The sequence below is a fragment of the Filicampus tigris genome, chromosome 1 (assembly GCF_054856515.1).
Source record: "Filicampus tigris isolate MCC_2025a chromosome 1, RoL_Ftig_1.0, whole genome shotgun sequence".
NCBI lineage: Eukaryota > Metazoa > Chordata > Actinopteri > Syngnathiformes > Syngnathidae > Filicampus > Filicampus tigris.
This window is the reverse complement of record NC_141217.1, coordinates 21,756,889-21,782,500: the sequence shown is the minus strand read 5'-3', so window position 1 is coordinate 21,782,500 and position 25,612 is coordinate 21,756,889. Positions and strand designations below refer to the sequence as shown.

General features: G+C 41.5%; 1 protein-coding gene across 1 annotated transcript in view; it reads right to left on the bottom strand.

The window, feature by feature from the left end:
* Window positions 1-25,612, bottom strand: part of plxna2 (plexin A2) — a 201,097-nt gene that overhangs the window by 3,080 nt on the left and 172,405 nt on the right. The window contains exons 22-32 of the mRNA XM_086026386.1: window positions 25,266-25,534; window positions 19,152-19,218; window positions 17,039-17,185; window positions 15,918-16,077; window positions 15,491-15,594; window positions 10,121-10,220; window positions 6,713-6,903; window positions 5,314-5,483; window positions 4,981-5,193; window positions 4,602-4,752; window positions 1-2,226 (exon numbers count right to left, since the gene is read on the bottom strand). The exon at window positions 1-2,226 is cut by the window's left edge and continues 3,080 nt beyond it. Coding sequence (XP_085882512.1) covers window positions 2,131-2,226; window positions 4,602-4,752; window positions 4,981-5,193; window positions 5,314-5,483; window positions 6,713-6,903; window positions 10,121-10,220; window positions 15,491-15,594; window positions 15,918-16,077; window positions 17,039-17,185; window positions 19,152-19,218; window positions 25,266-25,534 — 1,668 coding nt within the window. The 3' untranslated portion in view covers window positions 1-2,130. The remainder of the gene's footprint in view (window positions 2,227-4,601; window positions 4,753-4,980; window positions 5,194-5,313; window positions 5,484-6,712; window positions 6,904-10,120; window positions 10,221-15,490; window positions 15,595-15,917; window positions 16,078-17,038; window positions 17,186-19,151; window positions 19,219-25,265; window positions 25,535-25,612) is intronic.

Here is a 25,612-nt window from a genome sequence, read left to right as displayed (position 1 = left end):
TGATGTCATAAAGTGGTTTAAACTCTGGGCCATGAGCAAACACATTCAGCCATAATACCAGACTAATAATAAGCTCAGAATTTTGTCTCCTGGAATCTAGAATTAAATGCTTAAAGTCAGTGAGTGCAAACAACTGTCACGCGAACATAAGGGTGCTGTGAGAGATGATCAGTTGTGCCATAGGAAATTATCCAATTGATTGGTCTGATAACACTGGTCAACAGGAAATTTATTTTTATACACTGATTTAAAAAATATCTTTACTTTGTTTTCAAGTTTTTTAGATTTTTTTTTCAGTTATAATTTTGAAGTTCTATCCATGGTCATCTATCAGTGCCAACAACGTATAGTGCCAGGTGGGACAATTACACACTTCCACAAGATAGTAGCATGTACAATTATCCTCTTCATACGTCTTCTCTACTCAAGTAGAGAAGTGAATTGGCTGTTAAAAAGGAACACTGAGTAAGAATTTTCGAATTTGAGTCAGAACGGGTCACGGCAAAACAACAACGCTAACCGGTGCATAACTTAGAGTGTCATTTCTCGCTTCCCTCTCCCCGGCCGTTCAATGTCCTCTCTCTTGTCCCCAAGACCATTGGAAACCACAGACCTTGTGAAGGCTGCTACAGTATTGTGGGGACTGCATGTTGTGTGTGTGAAAGCGCCCTATATTCAAATAAACATTCAATTCAATTGTTAAGCAGTCAGTCAATAAAGACCAGCTGGCAGTGTATCAACGCCTTTGTATACGTACTGTTAGCCTCTCACGCCATCCTAGCAAGGGAGATGAAATATGAAAATAACAAGGCTAGCTTAGCGCTAGCTAACTGCTGGTATGATACAAGGGGGTAGAATTAAAATTGTACCAAAAGAAGACCCTGGGTTCTGCTGTTGGCCAGTGTTCGGCGAGGGATCCTGGAGGTTAAAGTAAGTTATTTTAAACCAAAAAAATGAAGCCTTTCTGTCGTAGACGCATCTGCCTTAGCGTGTCAGTGTACACCATGATATGTTTTCTAAAATGTGAATATGAGGCTTGGTAAAGCGCTTTGGACAACATATGGTCTAGATATGACAGAATATACCAGCAGATCGGAAGATCACGTTGTCACGTGACTATTTGGAATAATTCAATAGAATGAGTCTGATGTTCTGGCTTTATGTTATCTCCTTTCTTTGATGTCTTGTTTCGTACCTCTAGCATCACATATTTCTCCTCTAGCAAACCTTGGCGTGCTTGAAGTTCCACTTGTAAAGCATTAACCGATTTTTGAGCAAGAGTCTTTTGGCACTCGGTCAAACAAGACCCACACATCTTGGCTTCTCGCTGCCTGTGCAAAGATGGCGGCGCGGTCCTATCGAGGCCGGCGACCGGCCCGCTCGACGTGTTGGCACTTGGATCGATCGCTTGAACAGCTGACGTATGTGACGTGGGACAGCATGCAAACAAATAAAGCATGATATGAAAATAGGATGCAAACGGAGGATTTTGGCTTGGTAAGAGCAGCGATGCAGGGAACTACTTAAGGTTTGGGAAGCTGTTGGATGGAAAAAAATAAGATCTCCAAAAAAACCATTCTGGAAGCCCACTTCCATTCACCTTCCAGAAAAAAAAAACCTTCTCTACATTCACATTGGCCCTATCGACAGTGCTACATATACAGATGCATGCCGCCTGTCCCCTTCCTTCGCTCCTTGGTCCTGCACACTGCCTTGGTCATGTGACTCTTCCATCCGGTTAAGAGTGCTAGACCAACACTGAAATTTAGGGGAGCCCAGGTGGTAATTCCAATGGTAACTGATCATATTTAAAAGTCCGAGTATAAAAATAAAATCTGAATGCAGCAGTCCAGCATGAGATCTTTACCACTTTTCTCCTGCACGCACAACCACACACACAACCACACACGCACACAAGTTCCATTTGGACAATGTCCCGGGAGACGACACCAATAAATAAATACGTCCTGTTGTGGCCTTCCATGCGGACATCCCTTTCCAGGTGAGAGCCTCGGAGTTCCAGGGTCATGTGCCATGATGGACGGAGTCTGGGACACAAACTAAAGCAAGCGTATGTCCGTATTGCACGACCGGTCGAGAGAGCATCGGTCCTCAAGTCTTTCTCTACCCTCAGCTCTCGAGGGACATGGCGGCGATGAGCTGCTCCACCTTGTAGGCCAGCCTCTGCTTCCTGGCGTGGTCGTCCTGGTCCAACGCTGCCGTGATCTGTTCGAAAACAACAAGAGATCATATCCAGGTCAAAACATTTGTCACAGAAGCCAAAACATGTTTTCCTTTTTCTAGAAGTGACAGAAAACAATCCTCTAAAAAGCTGCTTTTGTCTTTGTTGAGGAATATTTATCTATTAGCCGTTCACTTTTTATCTTCTGAGTCCTGTCGTGTAAATGTGACGTTTTGTCAAGGTTCAAACGTCAGGTTTAGACTAGCGCCTGTGTTTGGTTCTCTCAGCTCTCTCTTGCCTGTCAGGAGGAATCTCAATCAGGGTGACGGCAACATTCAGGGTAAAGGGTGGAAAAACAAAGAAGGGAAGAGTGAATCGTCATCTTTTTATACAGACGTTCATACATCTTGTCACCACCAGTTGGAGAGACTTTTGTATTAATATAATATTTCCCATAATTATAATTATTATCGTAATAATAATAATAATGATTATTATTATTCAAATCTTGGCTCACATCCTCAAGCATGGAATTTGGATGGTAACCAATCATTGCCCTATTACTATACTGTAATTTGAGTACAAGTATACTGTCGCTGGGGTTTAACATCCAAATATATACACAACACGAACTACAGACAGCAAACATAAAGGGCTAAGATGGTCAATCATCTATTCTATAATTGCTTGGTAGCAGCTGATATCTGGTGCTTGATGATGTTCCACCCATTTCTCATTAATATAGGGAACATGAGTGGACATGTGAAGATTTACTTCGCAAGTCAATTCAGTAGTAGTAGTAGTAGTAGTATACTAAACCATCAGTCTCTTGTTTCTTTATTTATTGACTTTATTTACAGCTCTGCACCCAGTACATGATGTCAGATCATGATCATGTACGTCATTACATCGGTGCCCTCAGTGTTAAAAACTGAGACCCAGTTGAATTATTCATTCATTCATTCATTCATTATCCATACCGCTTATCCTCACAATGGTTGCGGGCGTGCTGGAGCCTATCCCAGCTGTCTTTGGGCAGTAGGCGGGGGACACCCCGAATTGGTTGCCAGCCAATCGCAGGGCACACAGAGACAAACATCCGCACTCACAATCACACCTAGGGGCAATTTAGAGTGTCCAATCAACTTACCATGCATGTTTTTGGAATGTGGGAGGAAACCGGAGTACCCGGAGGAAACCCAGTTGAATTATATTAAACATAATTATTTGCACTTCACTATATGCCTCTAAAAGAAGTTGTACAACCACAAATGTATTTTATGAACAAATGCAAAAAAGATAATAGATGCTAATTTTCCACAATTTTTAGCGAAAATGCTACAGAGGGATATATGTCTTACTTTAAAACTATCTGTCATTGGTTTAATAGAAATGTTATGTCTCAACCACTAGTACTAGTGGTAACGGTTATTTGGTATCCATATCATTGAGTACTCAACAGTTGAGTACTCATACTGGTATTGGCCCGAAAAAAGGTAGTATCGAACATCCCTAGTTTTGACTCAATTTTGCAGTGAGTGCAAAACATACTGTATGTCTGAATGTGTTGCTCAGAAGCTGCAAAACGCGACGTGAAGTGATCCGTTGAGAGCAAAGGGGCAAGCCGACTGGATAATGGACGCAAAGAGAGGCGGCATACAGGGAAGGAGAGCGAGATAGAGCAGTGCGCTGTTCCAACGAAAAGGTCAGACTCCCAAAGGAGGAGCTGACATTAGAAGCAGAGAACGTTCCCATAAATGCTCTCCTTTCTCTTTCCTTCCTTTTATGCTTCCTGTCATCCAACGTGTGTGTGTATTGCCTGTGTGTGATCCTCCCTTGCTTTGTATCCACAACATTATGTTGGGTAGTTGCTATCTCTCTCCTAAGGCACACTGAGTCATGGAGGAAGAGATAATTCAGGCCCAAACCGTGACGTTTCTTCCTTGAGTTTTTAAAAAATGTTGTCAATGCGATCTCCACTTAACATGGACCAGTGAAAACAACAGGAAATGCTGTAATATGCATGCCAAGCCAAGTGGTTAGAAATGTAATTTGCAAGAAACTTTAAACGCATGGACAACTGTGCGTGTCCTGAAATCGCCTTTTGAATACACTTTAATGGAGAAGTGTTCCCAACATAACTGCTGCTACGGTCGCGTGTTATGCAATCATTGTTTTGGTTGTGACGTACATTCCAAGATTGAACATTAACAAGTATGTCTACTGTATGTCTTCCATTTTCTGTTTGGTTTATAAAAGGTTCACTCTGAGAGCTTTTTTCGAAATGCTGGCCACAACAACAGAGTTGTTATTTGTTAAGATGTTTTTATTCAAAAATTCTCATGTAAGCAGTCCCTTGGTGTCTTAATCCATGACCCGCATTCATCCCAACCACCTTGTCATTTGGGCAAACACCTACCTCCTCGCTATACTTGCTGATATAGGAGTAGATCTCATTCAAGGCGCTCAGCATGTTGAACTCGTTGGAGTGGAGTCTGGCCTGTTCCGCCAAGTAGGCGTTCATGTCCTGGTCGCTGATGGCTGGCAGCCGGTTGATGTCGGCGTAGTACCTGCGGGACAGCACTTTTCATCACTCGCAACCAACGTAGTGAACTCTAAATGATCTTTTAAGGACACACTTTCAGAGGCGTTAACGTCAAAGACTGCATTCCATGAGACATCACGCACCATAACAGAATGTGAGATGTGTAGGCCAGCAAAGAGAAGCGAGGTTTGATGTAACCAAGAAGACTTTAACAAGAACGCAATGGGAATGATGTGTGAACTATAAAGCTTACCTCTCTACCCAGCTCTTGTAATTGGGGATATCTTTAGCGTAGAGCAGCTTATTGGAAGGGGAGTCTTTGCCCAGGCGGTGCTCAGAAGTGGAGCAAGAATCCATAAATGTCTGAGCGACCACAGATAGACAGGCGTCCGTGATGCTGCTCTTATGGATGTCAAAGACAAACTGCGGGTTCTTGATCACGTTCACCCAGAAACGCAGCGGAAGGCTGGAGGATGGAGACAAAGGGAATGTGTAAGGGCGATGGGTGGCTAGGGAGGGAATTCTCTGCCGGTGATCTTTTTTCACAATACAAAGATTAATTTTACGGTCCTCTCCCAGCTCTTACCAGTTGCTCTTCCACGTGTGGCGTACATCCGTGTCGTATATGCCGTGCTTGTCGGCCTGTTCGTCCAGGAAGTCGAACATGTACTTGATGGCTAGCGGCAGGGTGCTACCTCGGTGGACTGTGCTGAACAATGTCTCGAATAGGTCGTCAACAAATTTTTGTAGTGTTCCCTGCGGGGAAAATGAGAGCAGTAAGATTAATGATTTGCCTTCAAGGGTTGTCCATCCATCCGTCCATTTCCATTACCCTATGCCAGTGCTTCTCAATTATTTTCTTTGATCTGCAAACAATTTAGTCTTTAATCAACCTAACATTGGTCTATTTTTAGTATGTCCTTATGCAAACTTTTTTTATATACAACATTTAGGCCGATACACGACTTAGAATATAGCTAGCTTCTTTTATTGAAACATACTCATTTCAAGTGTTGAAACGTGACTGACGTGTGTCCTATGAAGTTGATGAAAAATCATGGGGTATGTCTATGCTCAGTCTGAGATTTTGGTTTACCTGCAAAGACTAGATTCATACTAGTTAGAGATGGAACCAACATGAAAACCACAGATTTGGCTATGGGTTAAAAACAATCAATTGCTAGGTTTGCAGAAGATGGAAAATAAATCAGAACCCTTGCTCAAACATTTGCCATCATCAGTACAACCATCTAGAATGTCCACCACTGTCCTATGAAACAGACGTTGAACAGTTACACCAAGGGAAACAAAAGCAGTTGATGAAAGATATTTTGGAGAGCAGTAAAGAAGGAGCCTAGTACTTAAACCAAGACTTAAAGAACGTAAATGCAGAGACTACATCAGAGGATGAATATCACTCATTAGCAAGTGGAATAAGAAGGCCAGGCTGCATTTTGCCAAGAGTGCAGAGACAAGCCTAAAAAAAATTGTGGAACAATGTTTTAGGGGCTGATGTGGCAAAGATGACCCCTTACCAAATGGACTAACCAAGAAAAGGTTAAAGCTTTGAGCAAAAAAGGATATGCTCATAATTCCAAGTGGAGGTAATGTATCTTGGTAATGTGCAAGGTGGCTTGGACATGGCCTTTGTTCTGTTGCAAATAATGTAAATTTGTGTGTCAGAATCAGATGTAAGGGTTCGAGAATTAAAGCTGAACTGTTGATCTCATGTCTCATATTCATTGTTTGAAATCAAACCCAAATGTTTTTATTGATTCAGTCTAAAGCAAAAATAAAGATATTGGCCTCACAGTTCTTCTACATTTTGAGGGGAGTGTATGCTTTCACACATCATATAGATTTCCTGAAATCTTAGATTTCCACCAGTTGCCATTCTAGGAATGAATTGTCATCTTGTTATCCTGTTTTGCTGTTGATGTCATAAACATTTGTAAAGACAAGGTTTGTATATTTTCAGCGCTTACTTTGGTAGCGAGTAGCCTGGTCAAGTAGATCTCGGAAACCATCTTGCTGCCGCGGTCTCCTTCCTTTTGGTCCCCGTGCTCATGGTTCTTCACCAGGTGCCACACCTTTACGCCGCTTTCCAGATCCGGCGTGATCATGGGAGCACGAGAACGCAGGCTGTCTGGACTGCCAGTGTAACGGAATGAAGAATCTGTTTGCAAGATTAAAAAATGGGTTTACTGATCTCAAAACCTATTTTGTCTCTAAGTCAATAGCCATGTGCATTTTATTCCAAAGCAAGCTTCCAAGAGATGATAAGATCAGTGCTGTATGTCAGTGCTTTGAAGGTCACCAGAAATGCATGTTTTCCTGATACTCTACATGCAAACCCAAATTCCAAATATAATCACTCATAAGTGGTGACTTGGTATGGAACTTGATTTGCTTTTTGGCAGGGTTTTGAACTTCTCTTATGGGTCACTAAAGCGAATTATGATTCTTTATTGCGGGATTTGTATCGCTCATTTTTATTTTAGTCAGGATAACCTTCATAAGGGGCAACAACTTGAAGCCCTGCATCCTGTTTGCCCCTAAGGCTCTTTTAAAAGCTGCAGAACTGATTTTCATTAGAGCATGGGCTAAGGAAGAAACCATTAAATGGTGGTGCGAAGCATTTTGCTTTAACTTTTTGCCATTTGAGTCACTATGGCATAAATAACAAAACATTCCACCCCAGAATCAAAAAAGCACAGAATGCCCGATTGTTCATCCTCTGTCCTCATTCTCCACGAACCAGAAAGTACCCTACGAGCTAATAATCGAATGGAAAACTGATTAAAAAAAGTAACAATGTGGCTCAGACGAGGTCTGCAAAGTGAAATTCTGTTTATTTTTGTCATTTGATGGTTATTTTGGGCAGTAAAGTGATGTATTGCTTAATGACTATTATAAAGTGCTAGATTTGCTGAGTGGAACAGGTAGAGATGGGCACGTCTTAAAAACTCATCTCATTACTCCTCTTCTTCCACAACTGGGAGAAAAACATGCTGTCACGCTCAAATCACGGCATCTAAAAACGTTGCTAAGCACCCAAAGGCCCCATTGTCCCTTAGCACGTCAACTCTGTTCTCACATTGCTGCCTCCTTGCTCCTTGCCGATAAAGCAGCACTTTCTCAGTCTCTAATTAGCAAGAGTCTCCCGGCACTGGGATCTCCAGAGATTTGGGATCTGAGAAATCGCACGCAGAGAGGAGCTCAGAGAGGATCTCTCTCACCTAGCTTCAAAGGCCCAGATGAGCTACAAAGTCCTTTTTTGCTGCCAATACAGCCACACAAATTGTTTAAATATGACCAGGCAACATCTCGCCCCCAAAGGGACGTGGCCTAGAATGATGCTCATGGTGGATAGTGGTTTTAAATCTTAATCCAGCTACTCAGTTTAACACCTCTATTTTTTGGGTGTCGGGGGTGGGGGTGGGGGTGGGGGGGTGCTCGGTAGTTCTCCATCTTCTAAAGGACAATAAACTGGCTCAAACTTCTGTTGGTATTATGGCAGACTCACAACTGGATGGTGGGATTTTTTGGAAAAATGTAAAAGAGTACAAATCGATCAACGAGTGTCGAGGTGTAGCTTTGGAGGCTCGTGATGGATGAGGGTGCGCATCCAACAACAACAGAAGAAATGTAAGCAACTTGGCTGCACTTGGTCCAATCAACCCCAGAAGCTGATTACACTACTAAACAGCACATTTTAATTAGAGATACCTTTATGTCTTCCTACATGTATTTTTGACGCTGATTTTTTTTTCTTTTCTAGCATATCAGATGTTTTACACATTTTCATCTAAATTTGACCAATAAAAGATTTAACAATATGGATTTTACCAAGCGCTGTACTCTACAGCTATGACGTTCCCCACAAAAAACACCTGCTGCTAAACCTGACCTTTAATTCATAATAATAAATATATTACATTATATATCATTAAGAAAATCTGATGTGCTAGAGAAAAAAACGAGGGACAATTCTGAATTAGCACAAAAATTAATCTAGTTAATTTACATCTCTGACCAAAGATTTAGACAAAAATGTGTCGACCAGTGTTATCAAACTATTTAAAGCGGAAGTCAACCCAAACATATTTTTTTTCAAGAATATGTTCCCAGCAGGCCCACTAGTTGAAACACGGCATTCTGATTAATTTTGCGTTCGTGGAATATAAATTAAGCAGCAAAATGCACTCGCTTTTAGCCATCTCTGGGGGAGGCCATTCTGTCTTCTGAAAATGACATCACAACTGCTTACAACGACCAATCAAGGCTGACCTGTTTTCTGAATCTGAGCTGAGCTATTCCACAAACGCAATATTTACCAGAATGCCCTGTTTCAACTAGTGGGCTTACGTTGAACATATTCTTGAAAATAAAATGTTTGCGTTGACTTCCCCTTTAAAGTGAGACAATTTGGCTTCTAAAATTGCGCAAAAAAATCACCGTCATGTATAATGTCACATGGGACATCAACATCCTTTATGAGACCATAATCAGAATTAGGAAATTATGTAGTGCCAGCCCGTGTGGGTTGACTGTCTTGAATGTGTTGTGCTGTTAAAAACACAATGTAATAAAACATGTTTGCAATGGTCATCTAGTCAGGCAATGTTGACAGCAAAGGGAAGAAAACATGCACATTCACGTATTTAAATCAAAATGATCAAATGATGAAGTAAACAGAAGATTTGAAAGAAAACATACCATCTAGATCAGTGATACTCAACTGGTGGCTCGGGGCCCAAAAGTGGGTCTCGGATTCATTATGGGTGGGTTGCAGACAGGTAGGGAAAAAATATAGGGGGTCTTTGGTTTATGACAGTACTGCTATACGACTTACTGCTTTTCGTTTAATTACTTTCAAGTCATATTTTCTCACTTGATTCGCTGTGGCGACCCCTGAGGGGATAAGCAGAAAGGAAGAGTCACTGATAGTGTAGTGGTACACGCGCCCGAGTTGTGCGCGGGCAGCGTGGGATCGATTCCCGCTCATTGATGGTGTCTCTGTGTGTGCCCTGCTAATAGGGTTGCGTCAGGAAGGGCATCCGGTGTAAAATGCTTTGCCAAATCAATGATGCGAATCGAGCGTGCACTTGATTCGCTGTGGCGACCCCTGAGGGGAAAAGCCGAAAGGGTAACAACAACAACTTTCAAGTCATATTTTCTCGCACAAATACTGTATTTATTGCAATAAAGTCTTTACTACTGTGTTTGTATATATTGTCAAAGGCATTTTTAACAATACAATTTTGTTATTGTTCTTGACTTATATAGTAGCTCACAACTTTGTGACAATAGGAAAATGTGCGTCCCAGGGTGCCAACAGTTGAGAACCACTGATCTAGATAGCATTGTCTATATCTAGTGCAGTGACTCACCGTATCTGCTGATGGACGAGCGCGATATGCTGGCTGAGGGCGGGATGTTGTACGACGACGTCTGTTTGGGCACCAAAGCCACCACACAACGGTCCGACACCTGCGGGTCGAACACACACGTCTGCACATAGATGCTTGCAAGCCGCTTCATATGTCTTAAAGTTGCATGGTGCATTAAATTTTACAGAGTTCTGCGATTGAACAAGTTAAAATTCAATTAACATCTGCGGTTTGCCTTCAGTGTCAAGGATCTAGTGGCTTAGAATAGCCTGTAAGGAGAGCCCATCATTTAATAATACCCTCTGATGTCTTCATGTATTACTAATTCTCTAAAATTGTACAAGTAAAGAAGACATTACATAAGGCCTGCGTGAATAATCCAAACATATTTCCTCCCTGTCATGTCTGCTCATTACTTTCAAGCCGTTTGGGACATGGTGGCTGCACTTGACATGAGCGTAGCAACAGAGATCTGAAGTAAGCTTTGGAAGCGGGATATTAGAGCGGTCTGGGAGACGGAAACTGACGAAGACTCTTGTGTTTATTTTGCATCCTTAGAGAAAAAGTATGTCACCACATGAGAAGAAGAAGATGAAGAAGACATGTCAAAAAGTCCATCCATCCATTTTCTATAATGCTTGGTTACAAGTGAGCTTGTAGCCTATTGCAGCTGACATTGGACCAGAAGCAAGTTATGGACTAGTTCAGAGTCATTTGCAGGGCAGATGTAAAGAACCATTCACACATCTGGACAATTTTGAGTCTTCAATTAGCCTCACATGCATGCTTTTGGCATGTGGTACCCAGAAAAAAAATCTGCTATCTCCAACGGAGGGCTCTAGCCGAGGTTCGAACTAAGAACTTCTCCAGTAGGAGGCTAGCCAATGTGCTGCCTCCAAATAAAAGTCAGAACTCAAAAGCTTCATCACAAAACTGATGAAATTCAATCAATGTGGTATCCTCATGCTTCTCGACAGCTTGCAACTTACAATCACATTTTAGAGACTATTGTCTATATTCTAAGTGATTTGGAGTGATAACATAAAATGAATAAATTCATACCAGTACAGGCTACATCTAAGATACTCGAAAGGTTGTAGTGCCAATATCAAAGCAACAACTCAATGTAAAAGAGTGCAAAGTTGGATATTTTTTTTGGGGGGGGGGGGGGGGGCGGGGGTTAAAGGTCTTTATGCCTTTCATACGTTCAATTTATTGCCTTTGCATCTAGTTTCAAAGGATACATGTCCAATATTGCTGTTTTTGAGATGACTGAACATCCGTAACATGCACACTGGCCTCATATTAAAAGAAACATGAAGTTACTGAATATAATTTGCTTTGGTCGGCCACATAAAATGATGTGGTGGATCTGGCCAAATCTGGCCCCCAGCCCTTGAGTTTGACACCTGTGATCTCATCGCCTCTAACTTTAGCTGCCCTATTGCTTTACGGCGGGTGCATGTGCATATATATGTACCCGTAAACCCAATTTGCTAACACTGTAGTCACCCTGGCAGATATCCAGTTCCTACGTGAGCTTTAACCACATCATGAAGCACCGATTTGGATCTGTTTCTATGCAATTCCGTACATTTTTCTTCAAACGTAGCCACATGGGAGAATATAATTCGGAGTTGAACTTGAACCATGTAGCACACAGCAACTCATCCATACCAATCTTGGCTGCAAGTGTTGGCCTCTGTCAGCCATATTGGAGAAACTCATGAACCTGTGGCTGCACCTGAAGAAGAATCCTCGACGTTCTTGAGGGGAAATGAAACCCTGCCCCCTCACGACATACTAGCCTTAACCTTTCAATCTCTATCATCACAAATCCTCCTTGCTTGTCTCGCCAACCACTTGCATTCGCCTCCTTTCGGCCTGCACTCTAATAAACCAACGGCATGGACCTCCCGTGCTATTATTCCAGTGATGAGTTCCCTATGAGAGGCGTGAAATAGCTTCTGTGTCTGCGTCTGCCCAGTGCGCTTCCCTCCATCTCTGCCGATGCTTTCCTGACACAGAGGCAGCGGCAGAGATGGGTCCTTGTGATAGAGGAAATGATTGAAGGCGTGCACATTCACCCCTTCAGGGATAATCCAGTGTGGGTGCGATAGTGGGCAGGTGCGTTAGGAGGCTGTGGGGCGGCGCGCCTGCGATAACACCTTCCATTAGACTGAGTGGATAGCGCCGAGCTGTTGGCATTTATCTTTTGTTCCCTAAGCACCCCCTGAACCCTGGACTGAACCTGTCCCCCGTGGAGTATCCCACTTTGGTGGTCAACTGCCCTCAGATCCTGATGCTAATCCCCCAGTGAACATGTGACCTTTCACCTTGAATGTGAGAAGGAATGGAACTGACAAATCAAGCATTCAGATTTTTGGCGATCACATGAAATTTGATCAATTTAACGATCACATTAAAAATTCGATCTCGTCTCATCTTCACAGCTTTAAACATGCTGACTAAGTTGTATTAAATTGTGATATAGTATAAATACCCAGTAAATACAGATAAATGTAATTACTGAAGAATGTATTATTGTTGAAATGTATGTATTACTTTTACAATAGGTAGAGCCGCTGTTTTGTGACATCATATTATTCATGTCTTCACCTTGGTGACATCGGGGTACAATATGCGCCAAGCTTGCGACCAGGGAGTGAAGATTCGACATTGAAGGATAGCCATGGGATTGACCGGTAACTGGTCCAGGATGTACCCATCTTGCCCAAACTCAGTTGAAATAGGTTTCAGCTCATCCTCAGTCCAAATGATGACAAGCGTTAAAGATAATGAATGGATGAACATTATATAAAGTATGGATTCCTGCCTGATGCCCGTGTCTACAACTTTTTACTTTAAAAGGCCGTAATGCGTGGATTCCTTTATGGTGGTTATTCAATGATTATTTGAAGTTCTAATACCACAGAACGTATGACATAAACTGATATATAAAGTGAATGCATTGAGGCGCACCACAGGCTGGAGATGTTACAATATATCTTCTTCTACTCAACTTTGGTGTCTGCTGTACTGGCAGTCAATACACAGCTTTCACAAGTCATTCATATTTCTCTACAATAATTATTGCTGTTATACTTAGTTTGTGTATTTGAAAGTCAAGATAGCTCAAACCCTCAGGTCTCAGCTTTTCAGTTATTTTCTTCCACATTTTTTTTCATTAAACAAGACAGTGGATGTTCAATTCGTGAGATTTGTTAGAATACAATATTTTCTCAAAATCATTTTCTCGTAGTGGAAAAAACACTTCAATCTGTATTTTAAACCGTATGAAATTAATATAAGGTGAATGTCAATTAGACTGAATTGCTGATTCTGAAAGCCTGTAATCCACGACTGTCCATGACCATGTGTGAGGTTCAATACAGTTCGCCAAGATTGTGAGCTCAATGCAAATATATGCATTTATGCTTTCACTGTGGGTGTGCAGCAGCTGGGAAGGTGTGCAAATCCAGGTTATGTAAACCAATAGCCAGAGGGAGAGAAGGAGGTAGGGGGGGGACTTCCCGGGATAATGTGATATGAATTTTAATACCTCAGACTGGGGAGAAGGAGAGCATTAGCAAATACTCAAAGTGGTACTCACTCTGTGTCCCCAAGTTGCCTTTAAAATATTTCTTTTCATTTGATTTTTTGAGCAATTTGCTTCATTATGCGTCTCGCGAAAGTCAGTTGAGTTGTCGCCATGCAGAGGCAATACAAATGATAACCAACCAGCAAAGCATTAACGGTCCTTTAGAACCAATGGGGCGAACGCGATAAATAAAAGAAGAGCACAACACAGGGGCTATTATGCTGTGGAAACAATAAAGCTGCGGGGCTTCATCAAGGATTAAAGCTCTGCAGGGAACCATCCAGAGGGAGCAGGATGAACGCTCATTCAACACCGCTGGTTTTAATGCAGAAAAGAAAAACACTGCAAATGGACACGAGACATTTCTCATATGACAGTGTAATAATTACACCTACTGTTGCACATACTCGTCAATTTGCACAAAGTGAAACAAGAACGCTTGAGGAAAACTCTGTCTTACTTTAAACATTATGGCAGTCATCGAGACTAGATGGATGTCATTGTAAACTTGATTTTACACGGATCTGATCAGCTTGATCTGATCAGCAGATATTTTGCATTTTATGCAAAATCAAAAATCTGTTGTAATGTCATAATTTGCTGATGGAACAATGATGTCATTTTTTTGGGAGTGTGTTAGCTTTTTCCCCCACATTTTCCATGTTCATCAGTGTTTTGGGGAGAATTTTTAGGGTTTAATTGTTATTATTTTTCTTCTCCGATGCATTACAGTGGGCTTCAACTATATGAACATTTTGGCTTTTCGTGGGATGTAAATAGCGGGAGTTGACTCTTAAGTAAATAAATAAGTTGTTTAAATAGATTGGATGGATTGGTCCATCATGATCGTTTTTTTTTTTTAAACGCGGTGATCGACTCCAAAATCCTGATTGTGTAAAGCATCTTAAATTATATACGAGGACTTTGAGTGCCTCTTCTAAGAAACAATAACCACGTTTAAAAACTCATTTCAAGACAAAGAACTAAAAAAAGTGTCTGACATCAAATGAAATCATCACTCTGGGCATTGCACAAGGCTTTAGAAATATTCTGTGCTTTACTTTCTCAATATGCTGCAAATCCCCTGATGTCCTTTGATGCCCCTTGCCTCACTTTTTGAAACGCGCTGGTCTATGTGTGTAGAACTAAACAAAAAAAGGTAACAAACTAATATGTTGGCAAACATATTGATGCTTACATTTCCATCAAAACACTGGCGAGGTGGGGGACGTAACCTAGTCTAAATCAGCTAAAATCAGCAAAGGCCATTCTTTCCATGTGTAAGAAAAGGCATTAAAGTCAACCCAAACATTTTATTCAAGAATATGTTACATGCAAATTGTTTGTGGCATAAGAGTCAATCCACCCATTTTTAGCCATCGCTGGGAGCAGCCATTTTCTCACTTCTGATGACTGAAAGTGACATCACAACAGCTCAGGGCAGACCTGTTTTCTGAAGCTGAGCCGTGGTTGGTCGTTACCTGAGCCCTGAGCAGTTGTGATGTCATTTTCAGTCGACAGAAGTGACAAAATGTCCGCCCCCTGAGATGGCTAAAAACGGGTGGATTAATAACTCTTATTCCCCAAACGCAATATTTATCAGAATGCCTTGTTTCAAATAGTGGGCTTGCATAGAACATATTCTTGAAAAAAAATATGTTTGGGTTGATTTCCACTTTAAAGTACTGTATGTAATATTACACAACGAGATATCTTGAGTGAAGACGCACGATGCCCAGACCTCCAAGCGTATGTGAGCTAACGCTTACCTGGTAGTGCAAGAGCGTGTTTAGTCGCTTCCAGTCGCTTTCTATCTTGGTAGTGATGTCTTCATCCTGCAGCACGACGCGAGCCATCCGTCCCTGGCGCCACTCTGATGATACAACAAACACATTTTCAAGTCAACGTCTAAACCTATACATACATTTTTGAGTTGCAAGAGAACCGGGTCACACACATACAGGCATGCAACGAGAGAATGAAGAGCCACACAAATGGTGCTGCATCTCTTGAGTTGGGATTTGTGGGAGTTAGGCATAGCTATAAAGATCCGAAATTAATATTCATTCATGAAATCATTGAGCAGATAATTTGCTGATCAATGGATGGAATGATGCTACATTCCAATGTTTATTCCCAGCTAATATGTAAACGCCAAGGACTTCATACAGTCCAGATGGTGCGTGGGAATCATACCGAGGTCCATGTCGACTGCCCGCGGCCGCTGCGAGTAGGGCATGTTCTTGTAGACGGCATCCAGGATCTTCTCTTTCACTTGGGTGATGGTGTCACAGTTCAGCACTTTTACCGGAATCTCGGGACTGTTCTCATTGTCCGGGTTCACACAGTTTAAGATCTGGATCAGGAATACGTGGAGGCAAAAATGCGTTGAGGGGAAGTGAGGGGATCAGACCAAGGCAAAGCACAGATGGTAAACTGAAGTTATTTTGTAAAAACGTATTTACAATAAACAACCTATAACAGTCTCCAGTATGAACGTTTTCCTTGCACCTTTCAGTAAAGCTTTGTAATTCATTCATTCATTCATCCTCCAAATCGCTTATCTCCTAAAGGGTCAATGAAAACTAAAATTTGGCACGATAAGCGACACAACTTTCAATTAAAAAATATTTTGTTTGACAAATACAAGTTATACATGAATAACAGCATTCAGACTACCGTTAAGTGATACAGTTTGCAAGTTTTTAGTAACTGATCTCAAACTACCTTTGGAGCTGCCAGGATTCATAAGGGTTTAACCTCTCCTCAAGCGCATGTCGGAGGTCGGGAGAAAACATTTCTGATTGCGCCACTGTCCGAAAATCAAATTTCACACCTTCAGCAAAACACCAATTTCCAGCTTTGCCAGGGCATTAGCTTATATGAGGCAAATTTCAAGCAATCAGAGCGTTGGCATTTCACATGCTGCTTCTGGCCGTGATTTGTTCAAGTATGTGCGAAAGCTAATCTCCTCAACAAGGCCTGATGTTGGAACAAAAGAGAGCCGATGGGATCGTTAGTTAATTTTACCTTCACAAGTGAGGAAATTGCATACCTCCGCCTGTAAAGTAGTGAGAAACTCAACACTTTTTACATATGTAACCCACTATTAAAGACTACAAGAATAATCAAAAGTGACTCATCAACTGAGGGCGATGATGAGTTAATCGCCAACATAAACGAGCCAAATGTGATTTGAAGGAGCACGTTTAACACGTGGACAAAAGGCCAAAATGGCAATTTTATTTACTTATCTTTTAAATAACTGTGCACGGTATACAGAGGCGCAAAGACGCAAAACACTTATTTTGGCCTACCAGTGTTTTGTACTCGATCTGCTGGCGGATCAGCTTGTCCTCACTCAGAGAGTAGCGGGCTTCTCCAGTGATGGCGTCAATGGGCCCTTTCTCCATCTGCTGCTTGATGGCGCAGTAAAGCATGAAAAGAGGTTCGCCGGCGCACTCCTGCCAATGCACATAAAGGGGAAGCATGAAAGCTTGCAGGATTCATACACTTGAAAGACCCTGTTCAAAGGAATTTGTTGTACATACAATGATGTTAGATGCATGATATTTGAAGGTGAAGACTGCACTACATTAACTACAGATGGTTGAATTGTGGAAATTGAGTGATGAACTGTTTTTCACCATTTCAACGTTAGAACTTCAGCTTTTTCGTTGTCATCAGCGGTTATCGGGCGCAATTGCAACATGCAGTTAGCTAGCTAGCTATACCTATAACACAAAAAATGCATCTTCCCTTTGGCTAGTCAATTGGCGTGGCTGCTTTAGTGTGCCTCATTGTCAGTCATGAGTGCGTGCACGTCAAGGAAAGAAAGGTGGATGAGTAACGGGGGAAAATGTGTCAGCCACTGTGTGGGACAAGGTTATCCATTCATCCATTATCTATACCGCTTATCCTCACAGGTGTCGCGGGCGTGCTGGAGCCTATCCCAGCTGTCATCGGGCAGTAGGCGGGGGACAGCCCGAACTGGTTGCCAGCCAATCGCAGGGCACACAGAGACAAACAAACAACCGCACTCACAATCACACCTAGGGGCAATTTAGAGTGTCCAATCAACTTACCATGCATGCTTTTTGGAATGTGGGAGGAAACCGGAGTACCCGGAGAAAACCCACGCAGGCACAGGGAGAACATGCAAACTCCACACAGGGAGGCCGGAGCCGGGATCGAACCCACGACCTCTGCACTGTGAGGCGGATGTGCTGGGCAAGGTTATAATAGTTTTAATTTTTTCATTGTAGTTAGCTTTCATTTTGTTTTGACTTTTTATTTTTAAATTCAGTTAGGTTTAATTAATTTTTAGAGTGGTTTATTTTATTTTTTTTCCCCAAAATGCTTCATTTCAGTTTTGCTTTTATTGGTTTTAGTATTAGTTTTACTTTGTTTAATATATGGAGTATTTGTGGAGTGCTTTCTTAAAAAAAACACACACACATTTTTATCTTATTTTGTTTACGAAAATGTTTTTCCAATTTTAGTTATAGTTATTCTGTTATTTTTTTTATAACATTGGTGTGGACTGGGGCTTCGTGTTAGCATGGCCGCTTTAGAGCGCCTCGTTGTTGGGCACGGGCATGAGCACGTCATTGGAGAAAAAGGCAGAGGAGCGAGGTGGGGGAAAAAAAATGTCTGGACTTGCGTGGCCGCTTGAGAGTGCCTTATTGTCACGACATGAAAAAACTCCTGCGATGACCCGCTGGGATGTATTCCACATTTAAATGGATATATCTTCACGGTTCAATGATGATGGCTTGACTTTTCATGATTCTGAAGCCTGAGATTTTATACTTGGTAATATTTTTTTAAACATTCAATTTTGACAAGGTTGCTGACAATACTCTTTTATTTAATTTAGAATACATTTATTTTCAACTTACAGGGACTTGAAGTAATATTAAACCACTTTTCAGCAGCAATGTTCTCAAATAATGGATGTTTGCTGTTGTTTTACCAGCATCTTACAGCTCTTTGCACAGGCTAGAAATGATTGTCCTAATTACATAAGAAATATGTATATATTTTGCTTCCAACAAGCAAAATAAAGTCACTCAAAATGTAAGCACTTTTAAACTTTTAAAAGTAGTCAAACTGCACCGGATTTCTCCTAGCCAATCAGAAGCAAATTAATTCGGCCACTGCAAAAACTGATAACATTAAATATTTCATACTTATTAAATTTAAATTAAATAGGAATTGCTGTGATAGATTGTAGTGTTTTGTTATAAAATTCAATATTAATGATACAAAAATGTCACAAAAGTAGAACAGTCTTACGCAGTCCCACAATGTTACAAAGAGGCACTCATACTTGACCTTTTCATTATTTGATTGAGTTTGCAATATCCATATGTATGTGTGTGTGTGTGTGTGTGTGTGTGTGTGTGTGAGAGTTTCATGCAAACCGACCTTCAGGAACCTGTGCAGAAGGAAGGCGAACCAGTTGGTGAGCATCTTCTCTGCAACCGACTCTGTTCTGTGGCGTTAACAAAGGGCACGAAAAGAACAAAACAGAGTTGGTCAGAACTCTTTACAAAAGAAAAGTGATCCATAATTCATGGTAAGGTAGTCATGGAGCCTTCGGGCGGCTTCCTGTTGTTACTTGTGAACTTCCTGCAACTTCTGTGCTTGTAGCGGCTGAAAGGAACCGGAGAGGGCATTAGTGTGTGTGCATGGTTGAGTGTAGCGAGACGTTGCAGCTACGACAAGCCTCAGCCGTTGAGAGACAAGCGCAGTCACAGCCAGGTAACGCCTGGCCACTGTCAAACTGCTCTCTCATTTCCGCACTTGTATCCCCGCAACCATCGTCCGTCCCTTCCCTCACGCCCCCCAGACACTCACCAACCTCGCCACTCCTATAGACACGGGGCTGTTGTTGCTTGATTGAGCATGAAAACTGTAAAATGACCCCTTTGACTGCATGGTTGTTGGAGCAGTCACACTCATTTATGGGAATGGGAACATGTGATTAGGCGGCGCGGTGAAAGACACGGTCTGCCTCACAGCCAGGCGGTTCAAGATTTGAATCTCTGCATGGAGCTGACATGTTGTACTTGCTCGCTCCCAAATTCCCGGGTTGACTGGAGACTCTAAGTGCCCAAAGGTGTGGATGGACTTGATACTTCATATATTTACAATGTTTTGTTGACCATTTTCATTTGGGTAACGCGAGGCACAGTTGAAGAAGTTTATATTGTTTATTTTTTCATAGTCGTAGACTAACAAAATAAAGACAAATTGTTTTCGGTCTATTTTTTATTTAATGTGTGTATAAAAATTGCAGTTTAGTCATATATAAATGTTAGAGGTGACCTATTATAGATTATTGACTTTTGATTTCTTGTACAGTATATAAATATTTGGCCCCCTCGATGACTACCCACCCATCAAGTGTGAAATTTAACAAAGAGTAAATCCTATGTTGCCTATTTCCAAAAGTAATTGGGGGGCGTATTGAGGAAGTGCTGCCTCCACAAGGGAAAATACAATGCATGTTGTATTTGTGGGAGCTCGAGTGTGCTAATTGAGTTTCATTCACCTGTAGATGACTCAAAAGATTGATATATGAATACAATTTATTTAATCCAAAAAATAATAACATTGGCTTGTTCATTCATTTCCTCGGCTTGTTTTCTTCTTGTGCTCTTATTTTACAGTTACCTTGCTAGTGTTTTTTTGTAAAAGTATTTTACAGTATTTGTTTTTGCATAAAAATCTCAACCTATCTCCATCCCAAAACACCACCCCCTCCAGGTCCCCTCAATTCTTCTTGCCCACCTGCACTCCCCATATCCCCCTAACATGGACCTCCTGCTGACTAGCATGAGACTTGAACGTGCTAGAAGTTAATGGAACCCATTAAGCATTTTAATAAGCTCAGCAAGTCCCAAAGATGGAAGTCAAATAAATTCTTTTGTGCGGGGGCTTTGCCGACTCCTTAAGACTGTATCTTTACTTTTAAATGTCGGGGACCGGGAGGGGAAACTCACTTTGCTCTTCACCATCTCCTCATCCTCTTCTTCCCATTAATTGACTTTCATTAAAGAACATCCGGATTTCATTATCCAACACAGCACTGAAGAGTCGTCTTGCACGTTGCTGTCTCTCCTAATGGCAGCTACGGTGCAGTGAGGATATGGTGGGGGGGCTCCCTCAGTGAAACTAATGAAACAATGCTCTTGCAATTAATAACATTGTAGTCCATTGCTCTGCATGAGAGGGAAACCTCATTACAAAAATGCTGAGGAGAAAAAAAAATAATGCAAGATTTAAAGGACTCTGGGTGATTGAAGCAGTGTTTTGTGATTCCATTAAAATAACATTACGCTGGGTGAAACTGCAAAATTACTCAGGGTGGAATTTTCTATCCCGAATGTTCTTCCCATGCAGGCATAGTCATAACAGCGAAAAGGATTCTACTGGGGACAGATTGGAAACTATTTTGCTAACTGTGCAAACAAAGTAATGCATGTGCAAATTACGTTGCTGACCAACATTTACTGATTTCACTTTTGAGTCCTGGTACCTCAAGCATGCTGCATTGGTGAAGGGATGGAGGAGCTTGGTCACGTGTGGACAGTGAGGGATGTATAAGTCATCGGGCAATTAAGGCAAAACAAAGCCTTAAAGTCCAACATGGTAAGACACATCACTTTTAGCAAACAATGACAAAAGATGTTTTATTGAATTCATCTTTTGGCCCTAAAAACAATACAGAAAGCCACATTCACCGTTTATATAGTTTTGTTGTTAAAATCTAAAATGTGAAAATGCACGTACTGTATCTGCAGTGATGGCTCTATTAAAACTGAGAGTGTAAATCGATAGAAGCACACTTATTCTATTAATGAGCAGATAACGCATCAGCAATTAAATACTCACATATGAGCAAATACTATCAGGACGTAATCAGCCACGTGAGCGTGCGTGAGCGGAATCTGCAACAAGTTGATGTACAGAGGCAGGCAGCAGCGTGGTGCTAACCCTAATAGATGAAAAAAATCTTTGTTGTTTAGCCCATGAAATGTCTTTTCAGACTCAGCGTTGCCAAATGAATTATTTGAATTTCAAGAATAATTCTCTTCGTGCTATGAATTTACTGTGTATCCTTGGAGCTAAATGTTTTACCTCTGTTAAATCCTATTTGGCATTAAAATCTTGACTGCTAGTCAAGGAGGTTATGCCTTTATTTCTTTTTCTTTCTCTTTGATGGTTATGAAGATAACACAGAAACCATGAAACTTTGTTATATTTCTCTTAACATAATGAGTATAATAAAAATAAATAAAATACACTAAGGAAAAACTCAAAACATTACACTGGACAACAAACTGACCGAAATACAGCTACAGTTTGGTCCGGGTTGAGAAATAGACGGTTATATGGATGGCGGACGGGTACCCAGGCTGCAGACAGATGGCGATTGACGGACCGGCAAACTTTAGTAAAATGTCCACCTCTGCAATTTATGTTGATTAATACCAGAAAACACAGGACCACGCCAACTAGTCGTTATTGTATTACATAAACAGTGAGTTAAGATGCGTGACAAAAATACAATCAGGGTCCATCACTGATGTGAATTATTGCTGTATGTGTTTGAGTCAGTGGTGATGTTGAGGAAAAGCAGCAGTCAGCCATGTCTAATCGAATCTTCAGAAACCAGTGGGGAAAATATAAAAAAGAAAAGAAAAAAAACTTAAAAGACCCTCCAGGCAGTGGCCAAGGATAACGAACTGCTGTGCTCCTAACAATAGCCAATAATAAAAACGGTGAGATGGTGTGAGGCCCCGCTGTCATGTGAAATAACAGCTTAATCCAGGTTCACTTGTCACCATGTGTCTTTTACGCCTCTTTCTTCTTCCCTCCTGTTTATTTAGCTGACCGTCAATATGGCCTTTTCAAAGAGGGACACTTAAGGGGCATTAACATCAGAATGAAGGCGCTTGAAAGCTAACCAGCTCTTCGGGCAAAATACCGCTTGTAACTGAAAACAGACCTGGAATATGCCACAAGAATTTAACAAAAACTTCAATTTCCAGCTGTTATTTAGAGGGACACTGCAGAATTAAATCAGTAAGTGGAATTGTGCTGTAATTGCAAAATTGGGTTTACATACATTAAGCGTTACAAAACAAATATTCCACGGTGGGCATTGAGTATTTGAATAAATTAAACATATACCGTAGCTATGAAGAGTTGAGGCGGTGTACTGGACAGTTTTGCCTATGTGACGGCATTGTTGGCAGTCTATGACGGACGCTTATGACGGACGCCCATTTTCCTGACGAATGATGGGTAAAATATTAAAATAGTCGGATTAAGCATAGTCGGAAACCCACGTATTTAGTCTTCAGTCTATTTTTCGTGATGAGGCTTCTATGGCCACGGCGAGGACCAATAGTGAGTTGTTGTTGCTTGGTGGACAGATTTGAGTGAGGGACCAGGCAGTGAACAGGATTCCATGGCGCAGAGAGTCACTGTGAGTCATTCTTTCTGTTCAAATATTGGCCAGCGGGGGGTAGGGGGGTTGGAGTTTTCTGTCGTGTATCTATATATATATATTACTCATATATATATATATATATATATATTCAGAAAAGATAGTTTGTATATTTTCAAAATATATCTGCAAATTTATTACCTGTGTGCTGCTGTCCTATCGTGTGCTGTTTATCATGTCTGCTGCTGGAGTTTTAATTTCCCTGAGGGAGACATCCCAATGGATCAATAAAGTGAAGTCTAAGTCTAAGTCTCGTTAGAAAAAACATCAGAGGTTGACCACACAAAGGAAAACCATTCACATTTTTACTAGGTTGTTGTCAATTTAACATAGCCTTTCTCTTCTTCTCTTATAAGTTACTGTATGCAAACATCATAAGGTGCACTCTACTGTCCCTGTTTGCACCCATCAGATTTTTGCATCAGACCTGTTCGAGAAGCTTCAGGGCCGCAAAAGTGCTGATGACACAAAGAGGCAAGGGCCTCGTATGTGTTTAAAGTTTTAGCAAAAGCATCGCTTCCTCCGGAAAACAATGTGCATCGGAGACGTGAAGTGGAGTGGTGGTGTGGGGGCGGGGGCCGGTTGAGAAGTCAGGTTGAACCACTTTTGAATGTTTCATAAGGAGCAGAAACCTGGAGAATAAGTGAAGCTGACATTGAGAGCGAGGCCGCAGCACAAGACGGAATACGGAATTATGCGGACAATTTAGATGTTTTCTGCTGGTGCAAAGCATGTGTAGCGTTTAGCTCAGTGTATGCTAACCCTAACGACTCGAGGGAAGGAAACCTGACTGAGTTCCACACACTATAAAAAATTGAACAACATGCAGCTATAGTCAAACACCTTCCATCAGTCTATATGCACTCTTGTGTACAAATGCGTGCACTACATTTTCGAGCAGACATACATGTATGCATAATGTTCATATCTTTTTGGGCTTGAATAAAGCACTCAGACAAAAATTTCAATTTCGTGTAGGGCTGGGCTATATGGCCTTGAAATAATTCGTCAAATTTTCTACACAAATCGAATTACTGATTTTATCCAAATTTTTTGGGCTTCGCAATGACTGACATTACAGTCGATCCCTGCATATTCGCGGTTCAGCACCCGTGGATTTGCATATTTGCGGATTTCGTTTCGTTATTTTCAAAATATTGGGGGAGTTTTTGTTAATTTTTCCCCAAGATTTTCCCTCCATTTTTAACCTGTTTTTCATGGCCAATTATGCCAATTACATATGGATTTTCACTATTCACAGGCCGGCCTGGTCCTTATCCCTTGTTAATAGTTGGGGTCGACTATATTTCAAAATAGTTTTGCTTTTTTTTTTTTTTCTCCCCTGTTGCATTGAAACAGCCCCCCCCCCCAAGCATTAACTTGCATAGACTTCCACATAAATAATATAAAGAACTCTGGTCCAAATTTTCCAATATATTGATAAATCACTGCTTTTGCGACATGGGCACATCTACAGTATTTGGCATCTATGCAATAAACTGCAATTGCTTTCCAACTGGCTCCTTATTTGTCAGATGGAAAACAATGTGAAAGTTATGCCACTTGTGTTGTGGGTCTCTCCGCAGAATTAAGATTGCCAGTTGCTTGATTGGTCACTATAGGAGTTAGAAAAGTGGCTGAATATGGCGACCAAATTGCTAAGTTGGCAACATGCTTGCAACACTGTTGTTAGTGTAAGCAGTGCATATCAGTGAGGACACACTTTGAACTACAAAAGCCTAAAAAAAAAAAAATCTATTAAATAAACAATTGTCCTGAAATTGAGTTACATGTATATACAGTAAATCATTGGTAAAGTGAAGTAAATGGCCAACCTTAGTTTCGAGAGATAGGTCATGCCCAGTACAGTTGTGCTAACCTCCGCGCGTGGTGCCTTAACCTCAATTGCAAACATAGAGCAACATCAAAACTAGGCACCATGCAAGTTTACCCAAAATGAGGCCAAACCATCTTGACAGGCCCCTCCCACCATTGCATCGAGCTGAAGCATGCTGGCCTACCTGCGCAGCAGCAGCTTGGGGTGGTTCTTGCTCTCCAGGTTGCGGTCGATGAGGTCCGACAGAAGGTGCTTGAGGACGTCTGTAGCGTACTCCAGGCGTCCCTGTAAGGCCGTCATGATAAGCGAGGCCACGTTGCCGCGGTCCCTCATTGAGAAGGAGCGCTGCATCTCCAGAGTTCGGATGAAGGTGAGTAGGAACACTTTGTTGTTGATGAGCTGGCCAAAGAGCTTCAAGGCCTTTTCCACATTCTGCTGGCCATTTCCTGACACCTAAATGGAAAGAGAGGAGCGTGTTATGACCCAAATGGCTCCGCAATTAGCCAGAACTATACGCAAATAGCCACTATT